The sequence below is a fragment of the Anabrus simplex genome, chromosome 1, assembly GCF_040414725.1.
Source record: "Anabrus simplex isolate iqAnaSimp1 chromosome 1, ASM4041472v1, whole genome shotgun sequence".
Taxonomy (NCBI): Eukaryota; Metazoa; Arthropoda; class Insecta; order Orthoptera; family Tettigoniidae; genus Anabrus; species Anabrus simplex.
In genome coordinates this window covers 1,085,273,213-1,085,294,776 of record NC_090265.1, presented here as the reverse complement: position 1 = coordinate 1,085,294,776, position 21,564 = coordinate 1,085,273,213, and the positions used below count along the sequence as shown (strand labels likewise).

General features: G+C 41.4%; 1 protein-coding gene across 1 annotated transcript in view; it reads left to right on the top strand.

The window, feature by feature from the left end:
* The window catches only part of sNPF (short neuropeptide F precursor), a 332,676-nt gene that overhangs the window by 297,524 nt on the left and 13,588 nt on the right, over positions 1 to 21,564 (top strand). Inside the window, exon 3 of the mRNA XM_067150170.2 lies at positions 15,441 to 15,592. Within this exon, the coding sequence (XP_067006271.1) occupies positions 15,441 to 15,592 (152 nt within the window). The remainder of the gene's footprint in view (positions 1 to 15,440; positions 15,593 to 21,564) is intronic.

Genomic DNA, 21,564 nt, shown 5'->3' with positions numbered 1-21,564 from the left:
CCGGCTAGAACAGTGAGCTTTCACCAGCCATTATTGACGCAGACGAGCCCCACTCTCACTCTCGACCCGGCCAGCCGGCTACAACAGTGAGCTTTCACTAGCCAGTACGAGCCCCTCTCTCACTCTCGACCCGGCCAGCCGGCTAGAACAGCGAGCTTTCACCAGCCATTATTGACGCAGACGAGCCCCTCACTCACTCTCGACCCGGCCAGCCGGCTACAACAGTGAGCTTTCACCAGCCATTCTTGAAGCAGATGAGCCCCTCTCTCACTCTCGACCCGGCCAGCCGGCTACAACAGTGAGCTTTCACTAGCCAGTACGAGCCCCTCTCTCACTCTCGACCCGGCCAGCCGGCAAGAACAGCGAGCTTTCACCAGCCATTCTTGACGCAGATGAGCCCCTCTCTCACTCTCGACCCGGCCAGCCGGCAAGAACAGCGAGCTTTCACCAGCCATTCTTGACGCAGATGAGCCTCTGTCTCACTCTCGACCCGGCCAGCCGGCAAGAACAGCGAGCTTTCACTAGCCACTTCGAGCCCCTCTCTCACTCTCGACCCGGCCAGCCGGCAAGAACAGCGAGCTTTCACCAGCCATTCTTGAAGCAGAAGAAACCCTCACTCACTCTCGACCCGGCCAGCCGGCTAGAACAGTAAGCTTTCAGCAGCCATTCTTGACGCAGATGAGCCCCTCTCTCACCCTCGACCCGGCCAGCCGGCTACAACAGCGAGCTTTCACCAGCCATTCTTGACGCAGATGAGCCCCCCTCTCACTCTCGATCTGGCCAGCCGGCTAGAATAGTGAGCTTTCGCTAGCCAGTACGATCCCCTCTCTCACTCTCGGCCCGGCCAGCCGGCTAGAACAGTGAGCTTTCACCAGCCATTCTTGACGCAGATGAGCCCCCCTCTCACTCTCGACCCGGCCAGCCGGCTAGAACAGTGAGCTTTCACTAGCCATTCTTGACGCAGATGAGCCTCTGTCTCACTCTCGACCCGGCCAGCCGGCAAGAACAGTGAGCTTTCACCAGCCATTCTTGACGCAGATGAGCCCTCCTCTCACTCTCGGCCCGGCCAGCCGGCTACAACAGTGAGCTTTCACCAGCCATTCTTGACGCAGATGAGCCCCACTCTCACTCTCGACCCGGCCAGCCGGCAAGAACAGCGAGCTTTCACTAGCCAGTACGAGCCCCTCTCTCACTCTCGACCCGGCCAGCCGGCTACAACAGTGAGCTTTCACCAGCCATTCTTGACGCAGATGAGCCCCACTCTCACTCTCGACCCGGCCAGCCGGCAAGAACAGCGAGCTTTCACTAGCCAGTACGAGCCCCTCTCTCACTCTCGACCCGGCCAGCCGGCTACAACAGTGAGCTTTCACCAGCCATTCTTGACGCAGATGAGCCTCTGTCTCACTCTCGACCCGGCCAGCCGGCTACAACAGTGAGCTTTCACCAGCCATTCTTGACGCAGATGAGCCCCACTCTCACTCTCGACCCGGCCAGCCGGCAAGAACAGCGAGCTTTCACCAGCCATTCTTGAAGCAGAAGAACCCCTCACTCACTCTCGACCCAGCCAGCCGGCTACAACAGTAAGCTTTCACCAGCCATTCTTGAAGCAGAAGAACCCCTCACTCACTCTCGACCCAGCCAGCCGGCTAGAACAGTAAGCTTTCAGCAGCCATTCTTGACGCAGATGAGCCCCTCTCTCACTCTCGACCCGGCCAGCCGGCTACAACAGTGAGCTTTCACCAGCCATTCTTGACGCAGATGAGCCCCCCTCTCACTCTCGACCCGGCCAGCCGGAAATAACAGCGAGCTTTCACTAGCCAGTACGAGCCCCTCTCTCACTCTCGACCCGGCCAGCCGGCTAGAACAGCGAGCTTTTACCAGCCATTCTTGAAGCAGAAGAACCCCTCACTCACTCTCGACCCGGCCAGCCGGCTAGAACAGTAAGCTTTCACCAGCCATTCTTGACGCAGATGAGCCCCCCTCTCACTCTCGACCCGGCCAGCCGGCTAGAACAGTGAGCTTTCACTAGCCAGTACGAGCCCCTCTCTCACTCTCGGCCCGGCCAGCCGGCAAGAACAGTGAGCTTTCACCAGCCATTCTTGACTCAGATGAGCCTCTGTCTCACTCTCGACCCGGCCAGCCAGCAAGAACAGTGAGCTTTCACCAGCCATTCTTGACGCAGATGAGCCTCTGTCTCACTCTCGACCCGGCCAGCCGGCAAGAACAGTGAGCTTTCACCAGCCATTCTTGACGCAGATGAGCCCTCCTCTCACTCTCGACCCGGCCAGCCGGCTATACTGCTAATAATAAGAGATGGTTTGTGACATTTCGTAGAGGGAGGTCCGTTTACTGCCTGCCGAGGCGGGATAAAGGGAGTGGCTGTGTGGTTGCCATGGAAACGAGGGTGGGGCGACTGCGGTTGCCATGGAGATAAAACTTCTGGGAGGCTCGTCTTGCTGGGAGTTGCCAAACCTCTCACTTCACTTGTGAGCTAGATCTTGTTGCAAGCAGTTCAGTGTGAGTGGCCGTTAGTAAGTTTCTAATTGTATTTTAAATACTATTTACGTACGTACGCACGTGCAATCATTGTATTTATATTTTGAGTACGATGAATACTCCTCGAGGGAGAGGGAGGCCCAGGACTCGTCCACCTCGTGAAAAAAAATACCGCCGGCCATGGTGTGACAATTCATCACCAAGGAAGAGAAATGATATGTGCTGCAAGAGAATTCTTTGAAGAGGAGGCTACGAGTTTATCGGAAAGGAATGTTCCCTTAATTCCATTCCAGAGCAAAATTTGTTCTATTTGCGACCAGTTCCATTACAGTGGAAAACAAGAATGTGAAGAAAGACCAGTTCTTGTCTCATTTGCGATCACTGTAAAATTTTCAGCAGCCTGTCAGGGTTTCCCAACTTTAACGCAGCAAGGGGAGTGCTAATTAAGGCGTAGCTTTATATAATGGATACTCTTACAGAAATTTACGGAAAAGTGAGGATGTTTGGTGACAAGGGTTTGTTTTACCGCTGGATTTACGTCGCAGCGACACAGATAGGTCTTACGGCGACAATGGGATAGGAAAGGCCTTGGAGTGGGAAGGAAACGACCCTGGCTTGTTGTGTTTGTTGTGAAAATAGGAAACCACGGAAAACCATCTACAGGGCTACCGACAATGGGATTCGAACCCACTATTTTCCGAACGCAATATATTCTCTTCGCGCTATCATTATAGAATCGTCATTTTAACTTATTGTAATCTAAACATTTTCTTAACATTAAGTTCTGGAATCTTGTACATCTAATCGAAGCGTACAGACAAAAATTATTATTTATATAGATGAAAGTAGACCGAGTGGCCGCGCGTTTTAACGCTCTGTGGCTATGGAGCCAAGCTCTGCATTCGGGAAACGCGTGGGTTCGAATCCCACCGTCGGCTCTTCACAGAATAGTTTTCTGTGGCTTAATATCTTCACTTCCAGGCAAATGCCGGTACAGTTCCTATCCATAGGCACCCCTTACCCAATTTTATTCACCGTAACACATTTCGTCTTCATTAGCTCCTCAACTGAGGTTGGTGCCAGGAAGGGCATCCGGCAGTAGAAACATGCTGTGTAAATTAATTAGGAAACCACGGAAAACCATCTTCAGGGCTGCCGACAGTGGGGTTCGAACCCACTATCTCCCGAATACTGAATACGGCCGCACTTAAGCGACTGCAGTTATCCAGCTCGGCAAATAAAAAGTTTATTTGAGTCCTGTTTATTCCCTGTCAATCCCGATATAAACGCATCAGTCTCAAACGGTAAATATAAGTAATTTAATGACTTTCAACATACGATTCGTAAGATTCCCAGTTTCGCCAGTTACTTGAGGGATGTCTTCCTGTACTAATCCTTCAGTAAGGATTTCCCTCACAGCAACCTGAGTGTTTGTATGTCACTGATAAGAACCTGATTGTATAAGAGTGATCGCAAATGGGACGACACCGCCTGGCCAGGCAGTCTACAACACATCACAGTGGTCAGAATGAAGGAGAGAACAAGTGAGCCGGAAGCGAGGGGTAAGAGCATGTACAGAAAGGAATGCTGGAATGTGGCAACATCGTGAAATGCCACGTGCAGTGCTCCTCCCTCCAACCTTACCTGTCAGATGCCATCTCTTCTTATTAGCAGTATAGAACAGTGAGCTTTCACCAGCCATTCTTGATGCAGACGAGCCCCTCTCTCACTCTCGACCCGGCCAGCCGGCTAGAACAGCGAGCTTTTAGCAGCCAGTCTTGACGCAGACGAGCCTCTCGCTCCCACTCTCTCTCTCTCTCTCTCTCTCGACCCGGCAGGCCGGTGAGTACAACGACCTTGTACTAGCAAGTCTCGATACAGTTGGGTCCCGCTCTCATATATATGAGAATTTGTTTTGTGGAAGCACTTCAGCTTTTTTTTTTTTAGATGCTTTTGTTCTTCCAAAGTAATTTAAAGTACCATTGTGTCTCCACTATGGATGAAGTAATTTTTACCTATTCTATATTTTTAATAGCATCCTTACATGAAATTTCTTCGTGAGTTTCTGATACTTCAACTGCATCATCCAAATTCTTGTACATGTTTGATGTACTATCAGCAGTCACAAACTGAATGAGACACTCGGCATCAATTGACGGAGCCACTGTATGCACAGCGACGCCAATGGACTCGAAGTCCGCTGCACCATCATCAAATATTTTTTAAAGTTCTCCAGGTTCAGAATGTGCACTTTTGTTTTTATATTCATCACTTCTGGAAACGTGTCCGCTACACAGGAAGTTTTATCCAATAATTATAATCTTGTAGATAGTCCTTCTTTCCCTGTAACGAGGTTCTAGCTAACTTCAATAGGTACGACAAAGTGGTCCAGTCAACGTTGTCAAATACTTTTCTAGATTTACAAATCTCATGAGCGTGAGCTTTTCTTTTCTTTTCTTTTCTTTTCTTTTTCTTTTTTCGGAATTCCGACATCCGAATTCATATTGCTTCCATGTTCTTATATTTCTTCAAAAAACAAGTTGATTTTTACTCATTCTAGCTTCCACTTGTCCTTCTATCTCGTGTACGTGGCTCGTGCTATTTTCACTTAACTCGCAGCAGATTGAAATCAACGTCACAAAATATAAATGGTGTTAAGAGATCATGAAAAACATTTCCGATGATATTTTCACATGAGTGTAGTTAAAAAACTATGCATGAGAAAATTACTTGTCCGGTAAATAGGTACTTAATACGTAAAGCTACAGAACAAATATTACGTAGTTATAATATTAATAATAAATGACAACTCTAATTTTACACACTAACCCGTGGTTTTCCAAAGATCTCAGAAAGTTTGTATACTGAAGTAACAGGTTGCACAATAGTTTATATCAGGAAATATTTCAATTTTATTTTTAAGAATAGGGTACACGTTTTCATTGGTAAATGAGAGTGACTGAGAGTATTATTTTCAAATGAGCTGAGAGCAAGAGTACGCTACAGAAACCTAGCGTGCGGTTTTTAAAGCTGCCATTGCAGGTCTAAATCCCTCATGAGAAAAGATGATAGGAAGTGTTTTCCAAGACATTCTGATACCATTTGTTTCAATGCTAATCATAGGTAATTATTAAACACCGGAGGAGACCTTTATGCAAACGACGAAGCAAACATTACTGTACAATGTAGACTCGTGATCAGAAGAATAATTCCGCATGGAAAGGAAAGGAAAAAAAGGTAACGTTTGGGTGCAGATTTTGGCCAGCCCTGAGGAGAAGTAAGCAAGGCAAAGTCACATGTGTACAATCAATCAATCAATCAATCAATCAATCAATCAATCAATCAATCAATCAATCAATCAATCAATCAATCACTGATCTGCATTTAGGGCAGTCGCCCAGGTGGCAGATTCCCTATCGGTTGTTTTCCTAGCCTTTTCTTAAATGATTACAAAGAAGTTGGAAATTTATTGAACATTTCCCATGGTAAGTTATTCCAGTCCCTAACTCTCCTTCCTATAAACGAATATTTGCCCCAATTTGTCCTCTTGAATTCCAGCTTTATCTTCATATTGTGGTCTTTCCTACTTTTAAAGACGCCACTCAAAATTATTCGTCTACTAATGTCATTCCACGCCATATCTCCACTGACAGCTCGGAACATACCACTTAGTCGAGCAACTCGTCTCCTTTCTCCCAAGTCTTCCCAGCCCAAACTTCACAACATTTTTGTAACGCTACTCTTTTGTCGGAAATCAACCAGAACAAGTCGAGGTGCTTTTCTCTGGATTTTTCCGGCTCTGGTGAGGATCCCATACGATGGAACCATACTCAAGTTGGGGTCCCACCAGAGACTTACATGCCCTCTCCTTTACATCCTTACTACAGCCCCTAAACACCCTCATAACCATGTGCAGATATCTGTACCCTTTATTTACAATCATATTTATGTGATTACCCCAATGAAGATCTTTTCTTACTTACAATGACCCCCAAAAGGAACTTTCACCTCATCAACGCAGTAATTAAAACTGAGAGGACTTTTCCTATTTGAAACTCACAACGTGACTTTTAACCCCGTTTATCATCTTACCATTGCCTACTGTCCATATCACAATATTATCGAAGTCATTTGCAGTTGCTCACAATCTTGTAACTTATTTATTACTCTGTAGAGAATAAAACCTTATCTCTGACTCCACTTCTTTACACATACCATTGATATATAAAAAACATAAAGGTTCAATAATATTGCCTTGAGGAATTCCCCTCTTAATTATTACAGGGGCAGGTAAAGCTTCACCTTCTCTAATTCTCTGAGTTCTATTTTCTAAAAATATAGCCACCCATTCAGTCACTCTTTTTTCTAGTCCAATTGCACTCGTTTTTGCCAGTAGTCTCCCATAATCTACCCTATCAAAAGCCTAAATCGGTCAATCGCGATACAGTTCATTTGACATTTGACCTCCCGAATCCAGGATATCTGCTATATCTTGCTGGAATCCTACAAGTTGAGCTTCAATGGAATAACCTTTCCTAAACCCAAACTGCCTTGTATCAAACCAGTTATTAATTTCGCAAACATGTCTAATATAATCAGAAAGAATGCTTTCCCAAAGCTTATATGCAATGTATGTCAAACTGATTGGCCTGTAATTTCCAGCTTTATGTCTATCACCTTTTCCCTTATACACAGGGGCTACTATAGCAACTCTTGTTTCATTTGGTATAGCTCATTCATGCAAACAATAATCAAATAAGTACTTCAGATATGGTACTATATCGCAACCCATTGTCTTTAGTACATCCCCAGAAATCTTAACAATTCCAGCCGCTTTTCTAGTTCGTCTTCCATGAGGTGTGGCTTGTGACGTCACGCACTCAGAGGTCACTCCCAACACCATTTTCTCGGGAACTGATTAAGACGTTCCTATGGTTAAACATTCTGACTATACTGGCTTCCCTTAATCAAGGAAATCAATTTATTAATTTAATTTAATTTAATTGTGAAGAAATGTGCTCAATCCCGCTCCACTACGCATGACATTTAGTTATTTGATCAGCGCTGACCATAACTCCATAGGGACGATTTTCCAAACACCCTTACGTCTTTGATGATCATCGTTATTTTACTTTAGTTGTTGGGGATAAAATATAAGATTATTATTATTATTATTATGATTTATATTATTATTATTACCCTATGGGAAATAAACTCAGCAGTTTTTAAAAAATTATGCGGCTTTGTAGAGGTGGAAAATTGGCCATAATAAGAAGGAATATTTTTAAACCACATGGCAGTTTGTGAAAAGAAAAAGCTTACCTGTTTAGTACTTTTCCCCTGTGAATAACTTCTGGACCTATAATGTTTTTTCATCAATATAGAATAGCACACAGCAGCTCGACCCATTCGAATACTGATCATGATCAGGCTCTCATGATTATGGATCTTCTTCTTCTTCTTCTTCTTCTTCTGCTGCTGCTTCTTCTTCTTCTTCTATGTGCCCTGCCCAGTCTCCCGGACGTTGGCGATCAATGTGGAGAGTGCTTTTCTGTCTTCAGCAACACGGTACAGTTCTTCCGTGCTCTTTATGCCTGTCCAGTCTTTAATATTTTTAAGGCACGTTATTCTCCTTCTGCCTACTGCTCGGCACCCTTCAATTTTGCCTTTCAAAATTAGGTGTAAAGCAGCGTATATTTCACCACGCAAAACATGCCCTAGGTATGCAATTTTTGTGCATTTGATGGAAGTTACCAGTTCTTTTTTTGCATTTTTATCTCTGTAATACTTGTACATTGGCGGCATGGTCAATCCAAGAGACTCTAAACATTCTTCTATGAAGCCATAGTTCTAAGGCTTCCAGTCTTTTGATGGTGGTCTCTTTTAAAGTCCAAGCTTCAACCCCATAAAGTAGAGTAGACCAAATATAACATTTCACCATACGCTGCCGAAGTTTTAAATTTAATGCATCATCACACAACAATGCCTTCATCTTCCTGAAAGTGGATCTTGCAATTTCTATTCGGCTCTTAATTTTTAGGTCTGGGTTCAAATCATCCATTATCCAACAACCAAGATATTTAAGTTTATTTACTTGTTGAATATGTTGGTCTTTGAGTTTCAGAGTAGAATTATTTCTTCCTCTGCTGAAAACCATTAGGTTTTTTATGTTGATGTTTAGACCCATCTCTTCCCCAACTATATTAATTCTGTCCAGGAATAGTTGCAAACTTTCAACACTATTAGCAAGAATTTTTGTGTCATCTGCATATCGCAAATTACTTATTAGTTCTCCATGTACTTTAATTCCTACTTCCAAATTTCCTGATGCTGCCTTAAATATGACATCTGAATAGATGTTATACAATAACGGGGACATGAATATGGATATCACATGCAATTCAGTGTTTCCAAACTGCTAAAACAATGCTTCAGTAGTCGGCGACTGTAATAAGTTTTCATTACTCTACCGTCTTACTAGAAGACACAGTTTAGTTTTAGATAAGAAAATACCAGGAAGAGGGCATGGAGGGCCTTAAAACTCGCAGAAAATCGGGGCAACTTTAGAAGGCAACTACAGGGAAAGACAGCTCTTTATGAAGCCAGAAATGAAAATCCTTTCCTATTAACATAGTAATGAAGAAACATTCATTTTACGTCTTCCCCTGATTAGCTTCCTCCAATCATTTGAATGGCTACAAAATAATATTTTTTTGTGGAAAGCTAGTGCATTGTATAAGATTATACTCTACTTTTCATTTTATACATATACAATTATTTTCATGTGCAGGAAGCGTTCATTTTATTTACTTTTTTTCTTTAAAAATGCACTCCTTTGTTTCTTTAAGAATGTTTACTATATTATTATGAGAAAATCTTATTTTTATTTATTACAACTCACCTATCATTATTCTATTTTATTGTAAATAATATTCTACATTTACATGTCATTTAAATGTAAGCATTGTCTCTGTCTTTTTTTTATACGTCATTTTATCCCATTTAATTTTTCTCCCATTTCCCATAATTATATTAAGAAAAAGCCTGGTATGATATTTCGGTAAAAGAGTATGCCTTTTCATGAAACACGAATCGCCTTACTAAGTTCTTACTGAAGGTTACCTTTCTTCATCTTAAAGTCTTTCGTCCAAATTTGATATCTGTGCATATTTTAGTGCAAAATATATCAATGCTTCATTTGGCAGTGCTTGCAAAGATATGAATGTAGAGTAATTTCATAGGTCCTATATTGACGAAAATAAGGGTCATTCTTTCTTACAATGATCGGGCGCGATGCCATTTGACAATAACGTCAAGGTCGAGACTGCTAACATTTCAGCCAGCCTTCGCACAAAAGAATTACAAACAAATAGGAGAATTGTGGCGAAGCAAGTACCTTCCCCTGTGTGGGTGTTTGGTTTAAGTTAGATCTCCCATCATTCGCTCTCTCCATCTCCCCACGCTTTTCATGTGTGTTCATATATTATGCTTCAGCATGGATCTGGCCAATGAAAGAGAGAGTGTAAGCTGGTACTGGGGGGTTCTGAAGGATTTACTGATTTCCTTGCCTGAAATGAATATTTCTGGCCCGAGATTTAAATGAACACCAGTGTACATGCAAGTTGTAATCAGTAGATTCAACTCCGAGTGAGGCGCGGACTCCCGCGGTATCGCGGCAACGTCGCACGACTTTCCTTGCATCGCATTTCACAGTTATACAGCACAACCACTGGATTCTATAAAGATCTCACAACACGACCAAGAACGCAATTTTTCAACCATTCCGAGCCAAGAAAAAGTTACCTTACAAGATTGATAACAACTTTTTTCTTGAAAACATAAATTTCTAAAATTTATACATGATGTATAAAACATCCCAGTGTATATTCTGTTAAAATTTAGATTCGATCAAATGACGGATTTTGAAGAAACAATGTCTTAAAGTTGGCGCATGGTTGAAACACGCTTAAAGCGGGCGCATTTTGCGTTCCACCTGCAGTAAAAAATATTAAAATATAAATTAAAAAGTCGAAACTTACATGAACTAACATGAAATAAAACTCGAAAAATTATGGTGCTGTTGGATTTTTTGTAGGCTAATTGGTTATGTCATAAACAACCTCCAAACTCGAATATACATAATAGTTTGCTAGACTAGTAGGCCTACACATTGTAGAGTTTGTGTTCTGCTAAATGTTTCTTTCTCTGTTGGTAACGACGATTACGACGTATGAGCCATACTGCCAAAATGTATCATCATCATCACAATCCCTTCTTCATCTCTACTGGTGCTTCACCTTCATTTCATTGTAAATATTCACAATAGCCTTCCGAAATGAGCTTCTTAAAGTATAAGACTCCACCTTCTTTTCCTGACGTGCTCTCGCTGATTCTTTGTTCTTCACGAACAGATCTCGAAATATGAACATAAATTTTAAGAATTACGAATTTCACTAAAATTATGATACTGTCTCTTATATCAGTCATGAATAACAAAAATGTTTTAGATGGTCTGGCTTAAAAATTACATAATCATGATGATTGCTTTAAGGGTCCTAATATCTAGGTCATCGGCACTACCTTTGGTTACCTTAATAACCTAAATACTCCACTTTTTTAACTTCCACAGCTTGCTGAAAGTATAATCCGTCACTAAATACAAATCATATCAAACACATTTTCGATATAATTATATTTGAGTTACGTTGTATTTATGAAAGGTCAACTTGCAGCAGTTAATTAAAATTGCTGACTACATAGGTTTACGTATTATAAAGTACTCCCTGTTCTTTTACAAACGGATAATTGGCAACATATATTACAACTCAACGTTTAAACAGTCACTGTAAATCAGAGGTTTTTTTTGTAATGATGTAATGAGGGCACCTGATTCGGTAAGTGATGGAACCAACTAGAGGGAAGAATATTCTGGATGTGGTGCTGGTAAAACCAGATGAGCTCTATAGAGAAACCGAAGTAATAGATGGTATTAGTGATCACGAAGATGTTTTTGTGGTAATTAAAAGTAAATGTGAAAGAAAGGAAGAGATTAAAATTAGGACTGTTAGGCAGTACCATATGGCTGATAAAACAGGCATGAGGGAGTTTTTAATAAGTAACTATGATCGGTGGAAAACGGTGAATAAAAATGTGAAAAGACTCTGGGATGGGTTCAAAGCAATTGTTGAGGAATGTGAAAATAGGTTTGTACCTTTAAAGGTGGTAAGGAATGGTAAAGATCCACTATATTATAACACGGAAGTAAAGAGACTAAGAAGTAGGTGCAAGATGGAAAGAAATAGATTTAGAAATGGCTGTGGAAGTAAGGAGAAATTGAAGGAACTTGTTACGAAACTGAATCTAGCAGAGAAGTCAGCTAAGGATAACATGATGGCAACCATAATTTTCAGTCATGCAAATTTTAGTGAAAAATGGAAGGGTAAGTATAGGTACTTTAAGGCAGAAACAGGTTCCAAGAAGAACATTCCAGGAATCATTAATGAACAAGGGGAGTATGTATGCGAGGATCTTCAAAAGGCAGAAGTATTCAGTGAGCAATATGTAAAGATTGTTGGTTACAAGGATAATGTCCAGATAGAGAAGGTGACTAATACTAAAGAAGTATTCAAATTTACCTATGACAGCAATGACATTTACAGTAAGATACAAAAGTTGAAAACTAGAAAAGCAGCTGGAATTTATAAGGTTTCGGGGGATATACTAAAGACAATGGGTTGGGATAGAGTATCATATCTGATGTACTTGTTTGATTATTGTTTGCATAAAGGAACTTTACCAAATGATTGGAGAGTTGCTATAGTAGCCCCTGTATATAAAGGAAAGGGTGATAGACATAAAGCTGAAAATTACAGGCCAGTCAGTTTGACATGCATTGTATGTAAGCTTTCGGAAGGCATTCTTTCTGATTATATAAGATATGTTTGCAAAATTAATAACTGGTCTGATAGAAGGCAATTTGAGTTTAGGAAAAGTTATTCCACTGAAGCCCAACTTGCAGGATTCCAGCAAGATATAGCAGATATCCTGGATTCAGGAGGTCAATTGGACTGTATCGCGATTGACCTGTCTAAGGCATTTGATATGGTAGATCATGGGAGACTACTGGCAAAAATGAGTGCAATTGGACTTGACAAAAGAGTGACTGAATGGGTGGCTCTGTTTCTAGAAAACATAACTCAGAGAATTAGAGTAGGGGAAGCTTTATCTGTCCCTGCAAACATTAAGAGGGGGATTCCTCAAGGCAGTATTATTGGACCTTTATGTTTTCTTATATATATCAATGATACGTGTAAAGAAGCTGAATCAGAGATAAGGCTTTTCGCAGGTGATGTTATTCTGTACAGAGTAATAAATAAGTTACAAGATTGTGAGCAACTGCAAAATGACCTTGATAATGTTGTGAGATGGACAGTAGACAATGGTATGATGATAAACGGGGATAAATGTCAGGTTGTGAGTTCCACAAATAGGAAAAATTCTCTCAGTTTTAGTTACTGCGTTGATGGGGTGAAAGTTCCCTTTGGGGATCATTGTAAGTACCTAGGTATTAATATAAGGAAAGATCTTCATTGGGGTAATCACATAAATGGAATTGTAAATAAAGGGTACAGATCTCTGCACATGGTTATGAGAGTATTTAGGGGTTGTAGTAAGGATGTAAAGGAGATAGCATATTTGTCTCTGGTGAGACCCCAACTAGAGTATGGTTCCTGTGTATGGGACCCTTACCAGGATTACTTGATTCAGGAACTGGAAAAAATCCAAGAAAAGCAGCTCGATTTGTTCTGGGTGATTTCCGACAAAAGAGTAGCTTTACAAAAATGTTGCAAAGTTTGGGCTGGGAAGACTTGGGAGAAAGGAGACGAGCTGTTCGACTAAGTGGTATGTTCCCAGCTGTCAGTGGAGAGATGGCGTGGGAGGACATCAGTAGACGAATAAGTTTGGATGGTGTCTTTAAAATGAGGAAAGATCACAATATGAAGATAAAGTTAGAATTCAAGAGGACAAATCGGGGCAAATATTCGTTTATAGCTAGGGGAGTTAGGGATGGGAATAACTTACAAAGGGAGATGTTCAATAAATTTCCAATTTCTTTGCAATCATTCAAGAAAAGGCTAGGAAAACAACAGATAGGGAATCTGCCACCTGGGCGACTGCCCTAAATGCAGATCAGTAGTGATTGATTGATTGATTGATTGATTATATCGGGACACCATTTCTGTACATACGTATACAACGTCGTTTTCAGCTGGAGTATCAACTGTGACTAACGATGTCCCCCACGTACACATCAATCAGGACATCAATCAGGAAATTAAGTTGGGTTCTAAGAACAGTGACTTCTCTCATGATGTGGCGAAAGAAGGATTCTGTTTAATCACGTATGATCATTCGCATGGTATTAGACAAACCCCATGGTGCAACAGGCCTATAGGGCCATTCCCTACCAAGCGCCCCCTGCTCAGGCCGATGACCTGCAGATTACGAGGTGTCTTGTGGTCGGCACGACGGATACTCTCGGCCATTATTCTAGGCTTTCAAGACCTGGGCTGCTATCTCACCATCAGATAGCTCCTCGAACCATTCCTCAGATCCAGGTTAAAATCCTTGACTTGGACGGGAATCGGACCCAGGACCACGGAGTAAAAGGTAGACACGCTACGCTTACACCGCGGGGCCGGTTATATGTTATACTATTCTAACATTTCAATATAACTTCCTCAGCCACCTCAGTGGATAAGAAACAGTATGCCCAAAACCTGATCCCAAATTCACAGGCCAGCGTTTCCTTAAGGGCTGGCAAATGTTTCGACAACTTGTGTAGTAAGCGCTGGTGTAGTGACGGCCCACTCTGCGTTCAAAACAAACATACCCCAGCGCTAGCGCCCCGATGGGTTCTGTCCTACCAGGTGACTGCTGCTCAGCCCGAAGGCCTGTAGTTTACTAAATGGCGCATGGTCAGTGCAATGAATCCTATCCGCCGTTATTCTTGGTTTTGTAGACCGAGGTCAACAACTCATCGTCCGATAGCTCCACAACTGTAATCACTGGACCTCAAACCAACCCTCAATCCAGGTAAAAATATTCCTGACATGGCCTGGAAATGGACCCGGAAACCTCCGAGTGAGAGGCAGGCACCTTGCGTTCATCCGTCCAAATTAACTTACAAAACGTTCAGCAGAGTTTATCTTTGCTGTTTGGTGACAGTACAATTGGTACCTCGAAATTGGTACTCAGGCCACCTACATGGTCCCACTTCAGAACGCCATCAGCCCTGTAGGTGAAGCCGTACGATAATTATTTATGTACATGTTATGTACAGTTCTTAACTTCTATCGTACAAGGTCGCGAAACTTGTGACAAGCTGCTTGTTTGTCTCGTCTTCTTTGATACAAACTGCGTAAGATACAAAGGAATACTCCCGCGACATTCTGCAGTCGCTTGCAAAATCAGTTTTCACTGGAGTTATAATCACGCTAAAATATGTTTTCTAATATCCGGCTCCACTGCTGAGTAGTCAGTGTTTTGCCCTTAAGGTTTCAGAGCCCTGGGTTCGATTCCTGGCTGGATCGTACGATTTTAATCGTAAAGCTAATTCTCATGGTTCGGGACTAGGTGTTTGTGCTGTCTCTAATATGCATTCAACTCTTACACAACACAACACTATCCTCTTAACACAACAACGTACAGTTTTCCCGCACATGGCAGATACCACTTGCCTTCATCGGAAGGTCTGACTTACAAGAGCTGCTTTCGACTATAATAGCCACACGAAATTATTGTACATTTTCAAATCAGTAGCATCACAACTGCCGTTAAAGTACTTCGGCGATTAATAAAAAGTATAGTCATTACGATGTGCAGTATATTCAAACATCTTAAAATGAAGTGTTATTTACGTTTCTCGCAATTTTCGTTGGCAGATGTGCGCGACCTATACGAGTTACTGCTGCAGAAGGAGGCCCTCGAAGGACGACTGACCCAACCTCAAGGCACGCACGAGATTGTGCGCAAGTCCAACCGGTCGCCCTCACTCCGCCTGCGTTTCGGCCGCCGAGCTGATCCCTTCTTTGCGGTAAGTATTTTCAAACTCAGGATTTCAGGTAATACACTCCGTAGACGAATATGTCAAAACAACTGAACCTAAGTCACCGATATGGTTACAAAGGACTTGATAATTGCATTGTGAATCTCAATGTGTCCGTTCATCTCCTATTTTTAACTGTCAATAACTTTATGAAGACACTAGTACGTAAGCCTGCCTGCTGTCATTTCTTGATGGTTACAGTACTTTTGCATCCATCTCTTGGCACAGGCCAGAGCAAAGTGTAGCTTCCACTGAAGTCCCAGTCTCATCCATGGCTGTTGCAATATGGAAGCTGCTGGGGTATGGGTGGTGCTGAGTAATGACATTCAGAGCACAACCAGTGTGTCTGAGTGTCATGAAAGGTGTTGCTCATAGGGTTAGTTGTGCTACAATAGCACTGTCTGGCCCAGTGAGGAAAGCAATGGCAAACTACCTCACTCCTCATCTTGCCTAGTACGCCTCATTTTGGTACTGCCACTGGTTTTTGTGGTTTCCCTATAACTGCATAGCCTTTGGTGATGCTATTTGAGGATCCAACCAGCCTCTGGGCTGATGACCTGACAGACAGACTGTACGTAAGCCTGTCTTCGACAGTCGAAACTGTTATCGAGGAAGTAATTGGAAATTTTAAATGGACATTTAATATATCTTATGACTAAAAGTTACATTTTCCAGGTTTTATACGTCATTTGAAAGGAATCAGAACAGTCATTACAGCATTTCCTTAAAAACCATATTGAGTTGTAGACTGGAGTTGTACTTTGATGTCTGTAATCTGCGTAGACGGTAAGTCTACTTTTAGATTACTTCCTTATTTATAATCACAATTCGACATTTTTTAAATCTACAAAGATTTATAAATGATGGCCTAAATGGGATTGTTGTTGTTGTTGTTGTTGTTGTTCCATAGTCTAGTTTGATGTTCCGTGACTCTCCTTACCACCCTATCGTGTCCTCACCTCTTCAACTCTACATAATTATACCATCTTACATCTATTCTAACTTGTTTGTTATAATCATGTATCGACCTTCCATAACATTCCTAACCGCCTTCCAGGGCAGACATTACGACATTTCTACAACTGAGCAAGTTATCGTAGTCTCTGGCCATGTCCTACGGATCCTACCAATCTAAATCTCATTATGGTTAAATTTTACCTAACCGCCCTCTTCTCAACAAATTGATTCGGTATTTCTTCATTTGTAATTGAATCTACTCATCTTAACTTTAACATTTTCTCGAAGACCACATTCTAAAGACTTCTATGGTTTTTATTTCCACACCGGTTATCTATCCTGCACTTCCGTGCAATCCCAAGACCTAGAAAAATATCTTCAGAGTTTTCTAATAAGAATATCTAAGGAAGATCTTCCCACCATGAATTGGTCTACATTTCATACCTTTTTATTTTACTTCTACTTCAGTTTTTATTCTTATACCTTTCTTTCTTTCTTTCTTTCTTTCTTTCTTTCTTTCTTAATCTGTTTACCCTCCAGGGTTGGTTTTTCACTCGGACTCAGCGAGGGATCCCACCTCTACTGCCTCAAGGGCAGTGTCCTGGAGCTTCAGACTCTAGGTCGGGGGATACAACTGGGGAGGATGGCCAGTACCTCGCCCAGGCGGCCTCACCTGCTATGCTGAACAGGGGCCTTGTGGGGGGATGGGAAGATTGGAAGGAATAGGCAAAGAAAAGGGAAGGAAGCGGCCGTGGCCTTAAGTTAGGTACCATCCCGGCATTTGGATGGAGGAGAAGTGGGGAAACCACGGAAAACCACTTCCAGAATGGCTGAGGTGGGAATCGAACCCACCTCTACTCATTTGACCTCCCAAGGCTGTGTGGACCCCGTTCCAGCCTTTGTACCACTTTTCAAATTTCGTGGCAGAGCCGGGAATCGAACCCGGACCTCCGGGAGTAGCAGCTAATCACGCGAAACACTACACCACAGAGGCGGACTATTCTTATACCTAAGTAACAGTATACAACTACATTTAAGACACTTTCCTGTATCTCCTGATTTCACTCGATTGCATCCCATTACTTTTGTTTTAGATTTATTCACCTTATACTCCTTCCCCAAAGCCGTGTCCTTATCATGACTAATTTCTTCAAATCCCCTCCAGATTCAAATAAAATAACTAAAATTCGTAAATCTTAAAACTTTCTCTCATTGAACTGTGACTTTTTCTTTCTCTTCTTGATTTTATACAGATACTAGCAATTACCCGCGGCTTCGCTTGCATGGATTTCGTAATTTGATCAAAGTAGTCATTCCTCTGCATTGTACTAAGATATAATCTGAAAATTCCTAAAGTATAAAAACTCACCCAAAAATGAGTTTCATTTACCCCAGAAATTCTTTGTAAACCAAGTTTGTGGTATTACCTTTTGGATCTAAGACGACCATGCAACATAGAACTGTACATGTGAGAAACAGTCTTCTCTCAAGACGAAAAAGTAAATACATGTTTCTTTATTTTTAAAAAAGATTCCAAATACCTATTCCCACATCTGTAACATCTTTAGTTTTTGAAATATACATAAGTATCCCCATTAAAGGAATTCAACCCCTTGATCAGTCCTTCCCCCACCCTCACTCCCATCTAAGTGTATTTTCCGAAAACAATAATACATGTTTCTTTATTTTTAAAGGAGATTCCAAGTAGCAATTTTCACGTCTGTAACATCTTCATTTTTTAAGATATAAGTATCCACATCAAAAATAATTCAACTATTTTTCACTTCTTTTCACCCCTTGTTAAGTGCTTCTCCGAAAACAAAAATGTACAAGTTCCTGTATTTTTAAAGGACTTTCCAAATACCAACTTTCTTGTCTCTAACATGTTAAATTTTTGACATATAATGTAGATATACCGGTACTCATTTTAAAAATGCACCCACTCTTCCAATTCTTTTCAGTCCCTTAATTGGATTTCCCAAAAACAAATAAAAACGTGTTTCATTATTTTTAAAGGAGATACCAAATACCAGTCTTCATGCCTGTACTGATGATGATGAAGACGACACATACACCCAGCCCCCGTGCCAGCGAAATTAACCAATGATGGTTAAAATTCCCGACCCTGCCGAGAATCGAACCCGGGACCCCTGTGATCAAAGGCCAGCACGCTAACCGTTTAGACATGGAGCCGGACCTTCTCCTTCAAAATAAATCAATATGAAACAATAAAAGCCAAGGGAGTTGGTCATAATGTTCGAAAAAAAAACCATGACATGCATTTGGAACACAATACACGGTGCAACCCTTGATGAAGGCACCACACATCTGACTATATTTATATGGGCGAGAGTCGAAGACGTGACCTTCTGGTCACTAATCCTTGCGTTAGCTATAAATTCCTGGCTAAAGCTTTATTCTCTTCCTTTCCTGATAAGGGTATCATGAACCTATCCTCTTATTTAATTTTTTTTTTTTTTTTTTTTGCTAGGGGCTTTACGTCGCACCGACACAGATAGGTCTTATGGCGACGATGGGATAGGAAAGGCCTAGGAGTTGGAAGGAAGCGGCCGTGGCCTTAATTAAGGTACAGCCCCAGCATTTGCCTGGTGTGAAAATGGGAAACCACGGAAAACCATTTTCAGGGCTGCCGATAGTGGGATTCGAACCTACTATCTCCCGGATGCAAGCTCACAGCCGCGCGCCTCTACACGCACGGCCAACTTGCCCGGTATTTAAATGTTTACTGGACATCTATCACTTCCTATTCTGTTAAACTGAAATTGTATCCTCATGCTTCTGAACCATTAGCTGTCTTTGTATATTCATTTAAAGGGACACACTCGTATTGTCTGTCGGTGCGACGTAAAGTAAATAGCAAAAAAACTTCTCTCTCTTCTCAAAAACACACATGTTAACATTTATTCCGTCATTAGTGCTGCCATACTAGAAGAAAACTTCACATCAGGGGAAGGGAAATCTGCCTGCTCCTACAAATGAGTTCCGTAGCTATTATTTGGGGTACGTCAATTCGAGTGTCGTCAAATGGTCTTCATGCAAGATGCATACAATAATAATAATAATAATAATAATAATAATAATAATAATAATAATAATAATAATAATAATAATAATAATAATAATAATAATAATCTTAAAACCTAGGTCGTGCATAACTACACTATCAATTAAAGGGTGTAGCTCTAATCCGACTACCCAATATTCCTCCTTGGCTTTCAGGTAAGTGATAAGGGATCCTGCTACTCCAATTAATGGATAATTTTGAAAATTTTGAACAAACTATTTATTTTTATGATGATGAATATTTGCCCCAATTTGTCTTCTTGAATTCCAACTTTATCTTCATATTGTGATATTTCCTACCTTTAAAGACACCACTCAAACTTATTCGTCTGCTGATGTCCTCCCACGCCATCTCTCCCGCCTTAAGTGGACTTTCTGAAAACAAAAAAATACGTGTTTCTTTATTTTGAAAGGAAATTCAAAATACCACCTTTCACGTCTGTAAATGCTTCAGTTTTTAAGATAAAGTATCCTCATAAACATATTTCAACTCCTTATTTACTTATTACCAAATCACAAACAGATATCAACAGCGCCGCTTGTCCACAAGAAAATCGTTGTAAGAAAGTTGTAAGACTCGAAAAATCATGGAGGCAATCAGCCCTTTACCGTCTCGGTTAGGTTAGCACTCAAATGCACTCGGTTCCCCTTTCGTACATAACAATACAATTATGAACGAATAAGGAAGGTAGGAGAAACGAGCGCCAATACCAACGAAACCCAATTACAGTAGTTAGAACCCAATGGCCGGTTACTCTAACCTCTAAACCAGATTACAACTGATGTGTGAAGATGATACATGCCATATAGAATGGATGCTGTATGTTCATGTAGGATTAGCATTTAAGATCAAAAGATCAAAATATGATTTGGCTAAAATGGTACAGAGTCTATAATCACTATTGACTTTTGGTTATTTACTGGCTTCAACAGGTTTAACTTGCTGATCTAGAATGCATTTGTTGGTGGTAATATCGCACGCTATTTACACAATAGTACTCGTATATTACCGTAACAGATTAGCTATTTAGCAACAATAATCCCCTTCTACGAGTTGTTTACTTTACCGATGCACTTTCAGGTTGTTAACGTACACCTTTGCAGAAGTATATTTTTATGTGCCGGTAAATATACCGATACGAGGCTAAAGTAGCGACTCTCCTCGTACTTAAAGGTATATTTTCAGCGCAGTATTACTTTTGGTTTTACCGTATCATTGATGAGTAAGAGCCCAGTAGACCGCTCAATACAAGACGCAGGTGATCCACAAGTTGTTGTCTTCATAACTTTACATACACAATCAGGCTGATGGGCGCATCAAGCGAACTTGTGTCAAAGAGAACCACTGTTGACGTCTTAACATCAACAACTACGAGAGAGATTAGAAATTTCATCTAAAACCACCGGTTCATGTGATCCATTAGTCATTTTAGCACATAGAGTACTGTCATAAGAACGGATGGAAGTTCGGGTAACGACCATATGAAATTAACTAAGACGCTTGTTCTAAAATAACATACGTTTTACATCAACTCAGTGTAGTACATCGACTTGTACAGGGCACCGCAATGCTTTAATCAAAACATAAGTCGGTGTAGTTTGATGACCATAACATATAAAACTCATATTTATGAAAGTGACTTACTTCATTTGCTTCTTCGTAGAAAATGGTAATACATTTTAAGAAAAAATGAATGGTCGGGCTGAGTACCGTAGCTCATATGGTAGAGCACTGGTCTTCTGAGCTCAAGTTGGTAGTTCAACGCCGGGTCAGTCCAGTGATATTTGGAGATCCTTAAATACGTTAGTCTCGTATCGGTATATTTACCGGCACGTAAAATAAACGCATGCAAGAAAACCGTAAAAGTAGTGAATGGTGTACTGTAAGTGCTCTAATTTTTTTACAATATGCAACCTTG